General features: G+C 46.9%; 1 protein-coding gene across 2 annotated transcripts in view; it reads left to right on the top strand.

Moving 5' to 3' along the window:
* pdzrn4 (PDZ domain containing ring finger 4) overlaps positions 1-2,379 on the top strand; it is an 81,567-nt gene extending 79,188 nt beyond the window's left edge. For both annotated transcript variants that reach the window (XM_061961436.1, XM_061961435.1), the window contains exons 6-9: positions 1-72; positions 140-235; positions 315-1,307; positions 1,389-2,379. The exon at positions 1-72 is cut by the window's left edge and continues 30 nt beyond it. In XM_061961436.1, the coding sequence (XP_061817420.1) occupies positions 1-72; positions 140-235; positions 315-1,307; positions 1,389-1,955 (1,728 nt within the window). In that variant the 3' untranslated portion in view covers positions 1,956-2,379. The remainder of the gene's footprint in view (positions 73-139; positions 236-314; positions 1,308-1,388) is intronic.
* Positions 2,380-4,981: the final 2,602 nt, after the last annotated feature.

Raw genomic sequence — 4,981 nt, 5'->3', positions numbered from 1 at the left:
AGGGCGGTTTCCCTGTTGTCGGGAGAAGATGCAAAGAGCATTGTCCTGCTGGTGACAAGGCCGGAGACGCAGGTTTGCATTTGCACATCAACAAGCAGTATCTCGACAGCATGTTTCTGATCAGATGTTTGGTTTTCAGCTGGAAGAGGATGTGTGGCTTGATGATGATCAACAGGAGCTTGTGGAAGAACTGAAGATCCTGAAGGAAAGGGAGGAGGGTCGGAGGAAAGATGAGGTAACTAGAGAAACAAAGGTGGTTCAGTTTTGGGAAGAGTTGGAAAAACTAACTATTTGTTTCATTCTTTGTCCGCAAGGCAAAGGAAGAAAGGACAACTGACACTTCCAACGGTCAAGACAAAGACAGCGGGTTTGGATGTAGTACAGACAGTCCGGACAACCAACCTTTACTGGCCAGACTCTACAGGAGGAGTCCAGCCCAGTCCTTGAGGGAACAATGGCGAGCACAGCATCCACACACAAAACAAGCTTCTGTGCAGGACTCTAAAAGCCAAAGTCGAGAGGAGCTAGTGAGTATTCACAGTGGTGGAAGCGGGATCTTAGGTTTGGAGAACCACTTCCAGCAACTGCTGGAACTCAAGTGTCAAATCCGGAACGGCGTAGAGTGCGGCGTGTACTCCATACGACACAGCATCGAGTGTAGTCTCACAGAGAGGGAAAGAGACGAGGACCTAGAGGAGGGCGAAGGGATGGAGCAAGAGTTGAGGGTGTTAAATGAAGAGCTGCGTAACATCGAGCTAGAGTGCCAAAACATCATGCAAGCTCATCAGCTCCGCCAAGCACAACAGATGGATTCCTCCTGCTCATCCTCGCCAGGCAGGAGGCTCAGGGATGAGCGCAAGAGCCACAGCAGGCTTGCTGACATCCATGAACACCCAGAAGGTGATAAGATCCGAGAGAAGGACAGCTCCAGTGCCTACAACACGGCAGAGAGCGCGCGATCCACTCCGTTGGGTAAGGAACGATCTCCTGAGCACTCCCTGCAGAGACGCATCAGCATTACTAACCAGAAGAACCTCCAGATGCCTTCACCCACGCCCTCCAGCTTCATCCCCATCCCAAAGCCTCAGGGATTAGCCAACCAAGGTGGCCAACCGGATCCTTGTGCAGTTTTCTCCAGCAGCCCAGACCAGAGTAACCCTTCTCGATCAGAATCCGACCCAGCGCTGCCTGCGGACGATGAGAGGTGCGAGAAAAGGGGTAGAACCAAAGATTCAAAGAGAAACCTTCCACTTGCCTCGTACCAAACCACCCCTTACCAAGGCTCAATTGGAACACGACAACTTCAGGTTCGTATGAGGAAGACAAAACATACCAACCATTCAACAAAGTAGTAGGTTCTGTGCTAAAAAAATGTTTGTTTCTTGCAGAGCTACATGCAACTGCTACAACAACACTCTTCCTTGGAGTATTCCCAGAGCCAAATGAGTTTGCTCAGTGTCTGCAGAGATCCACTGAACCGGATTGGTCTACCAGGAGAACCCCATCTAGAGTGGAAGGTCAAAGTCCGGAACGACGGGTCTCGCTACGTGGCCCGGAGACCCGCCCGTGACCGCATCCTAAGGGAGCGAGCGCTACGAATCCGGGAGGAGCGCAGCGGTGGCATGACCACGGATGACGACGCGATGAGCGAGATGAAGATGGGCCGCTACTGGAGCAAAGAGGAGAGGAAGCAGCACCTGGCCCGGGCCAGGGAGCAGAGAAAGAGAAGGGAGTTCATGCAGAAGAGTCGCTTCGAGTGTCTCAAGGAGGCTTGTGCAAGCGACGGCCGCAAGGAGATGAACATCTTGGAGCTGAGTCACAAGAAGATGATGAAGAAACGGAACAAGAAGATTCTGGACAATTGGATGACCATTCAGGAGCTGATGAGTCACGGGGCACGAGCGCCGGAGGGCTCCAAAGTCCATAACGCCTTCTTATCTGTTACGACGGTTTAGGACTTGTTTACAGCGCACTTTTGTACACCACTTTTGCTGAGGACATGTAGCATTCCTTCACTTGAAGACTCTCTTTGCAACGTTTTACTGTGTTTTTTGACTGGAAAGAAGTTTGTTGAAAAATCCATCACATCCAGTATTTATGTATTGTGACTCCATCTAAAGCCTCATTCAAGGCAGTGTTTTTATACCAGGGGAAAATATGTTATTTTTCACACTTTGTAACCTCGCTACTCAAGGTTTTTGTATGGACTTTTTTTACACTGAATTTTGTGTACATATGCTGTTGTAACTGCATCATCAAAAATTGTGGAAGTCAAACATGACACTGATTGTACCATCGCTTCACACCAGAGCAACATGGAGACACGGATATTTATTATTGACCTGTTGATCCCATTGGAGATGACTGCAAAAAACAAAAAACTGAAAATATAAACAAGTACTGGAAAGTTTTTTGGAAGTTTTACCTCAACTAAGGACCTGATCCTTTAGTGAATTATGTCATTTATTTAAAATGTTCGATACACATATTTCTATTATTTATATGTATTGTGATTTATCATTCTGATTATGAGACACCTTTTAAGATGTCAATAAATGTCTCACATTTGCAGCCTTAAAACCCAAAATGAGACGTCTTTTCATTCAATCACTCATTGCTTTATTGGAACAACACCTTCTGTGTTGATTATTAGGAGGCATTTCGGGTATTACCGCATTTTCCGGACCATAGGGCGCATCGGATTATAAGGCGCACTGCCGATCAGGTCTACTTTCATACAAAAGGCGCACCGGATTATAGGGCGCATTAAAGAGGTCATATTATTATATATTTTTTCTAAATGTTAAACACTTCCTTGTGGTCTACCGTATTTTCCGCACCATAAGCCGCCCTGGGTTATAAGCCGCGCCTTCAATGAGCGGCATATTTCAAAACTTTGTCCACCTATAAGCCGCCCCGTGTTATAAGCCGCATCTAACTGCGCTAAAGGAATGTCAAAAAAACAGTCAGATAGGTCAGTCAAACTTTAATAATATATTAAAAACCAGCGTGATGTGGGCGCGCATGGAGTCGTATATCAACATGGACGGAGCTGCGTGAAAAAAGCCATCCGGCCTCTTCGCGTAAACTTACCTTAACCACTCGCTCATCTTTTCTTCATCCATCCATCCCTTCGAGTTAGCTTTTATGATGACGCCGGCTGGAAAGTTCTCTTTTGGCAAGGTCTTCCTTTTGAATATCACCATGGGTGGAAGTTTCTGGCCATTAGCATGGCAAGCTAGAACCACAGTGAAGGATGACTTCTCATTCCCTGTGGTGCGAATATTCACCGTACGTGCTCCCGTTGTATCCACAGTGCGGTTCACAGGAATATCAAAAGTCAGTGGAACCTCGTCCATGTTGATAATGTTCTCTGGCCAGATCTTTTTTTCAGCTATCTTGTTTTTACAATATGCACGGAAAGTAGCCAGCTTTTCTTGAAAGTCTTTAGGCAGTTGCTGTGAAATAGTAGTCCGTGTGCGGATGGAGAGATTGCGTCTTTTCATGAACCGGAAACCTGTCGCTTAGTAGGAGCCATTTTGTGGTCTTTACAGATGTAAACACACAAAGGAAATGAAACGTAATATCCGCGCGCTTCTTCTTCTCCTTCTACGCGGGCGGGTGGTTGCTTACAGTAGAAGAAGAAGCGCTTCCTCTTCTATGGGGGCGGGTGCTTACCTTGGCGGTTGCTTGCGTAGAAGAAGAAGCACTTCCTCTTCTACGGGGAAAAAAGATGGCGGCTGTTTACCGTAGTTGCGAGACCGAAACTTTATGAAAATGAATCTTAATATTAATCCATATATAAAGCGCACCGGGGTTATAAGGCGCACTGTCAGCTTTTGAGAAAATTTGTGGTTTTTAGGTGCGCCTTATAGTGCGGAAAATACGGTATGCTTTAATGTGAAAAAAGACCTGACTAGATTTGCTCATCGGCAGTGCGCCTTATAATCCGGTGCGCCCTATGGTCCGGAAAATACGGTACACAGATTTTTCCACCCCAGAGTTATGACTTGAGCGGACCCTAGTTAAAAAATAGATATTTCCTGGGAAAAACGGTCAACTTTTTTTGTCGTCAACACATTCCCCGCTCTGAGAAATGCTACGCAATCAGCCGCGCTGAAAATAAACCTAACGCCTATTTCCGGGTGATTATAACGCCCGATGATTGCTAATTGAACACACGGGAGCCTCGCTAATTGCGGCACCTGGGTTATACGACCTCCGGTGTCTAACATCCCCGTATTAGTACTGCCTGCTGGAAATCAGAAGGTTTCTCTTCGACATTTTCTGGCCTGACGAGGCGTAATCACGTCACCGCAGTTGCTAGGACGCGTGCATTAACGGCGCTTGTACATGAGGGGGATGTGCGCTAAGCTCCACTCGCATTTCAGAGCATCAAGGAGACGTCTGTTCATCCTCTGTCAATCTGCCGTCCACAGCCCAGTGAGCGGAGGAGTTAATGAGACACATCAGAGTGTGTGCATCCCTGAACAGTCCCAGTCACATGATGGCAAATAATGTGCCGGCGACTCCGTATAGCCTCTTAATAACCCGTTTCAAGACCATACCGCCATTGACTCGTGCTGTGGATGCGAATATGTGGCACCCGTCTTCTCCTCGGCTGTACACGCGCCAGCTCATTCATATTCCAGCAGCTGCGGAACACGTCAATTGGCGACGTCCCGGCGTTCTTTTAATCTGCCGCCGCCTTTGAAGCGGCGCCTGAATGAGCGGGGAGAAGTCAGGTGTTCTGGGGACGCCGATGGAGCTGATAAACTGTTTACCTTTCATTTGCACCAAAATGAAAAAAAAATAGACTAATTGATTGTTGAGTTGAGTTGAGTTGAGTTTGAGTTTATTTGGAACATGCATGCATACAACATGATACATCACAATCTCCAGTTTCTCTTTTCAACATGTTCGAAAAGGAGTGGGAAGAAGCAGAGCTTATTTAATCCTACCCCTTTTCTTTTACAAAACG

The sequence above is a fragment of the Nerophis lumbriciformis genome, linkage group LG05 (genome assembly GCF_033978685.3).
Source record: "Nerophis lumbriciformis linkage group LG05, RoL_Nlum_v2.1, whole genome shotgun sequence".
Lineage (NCBI taxonomy): Eukaryota > Metazoa > Chordata > Actinopteri > Syngnathiformes > Syngnathidae > Nerophis > Nerophis lumbriciformis.
Note: the sequence above shows the minus strand (reverse complement) of the source record. Positions and strands in the feature narration are given on the sequence as shown.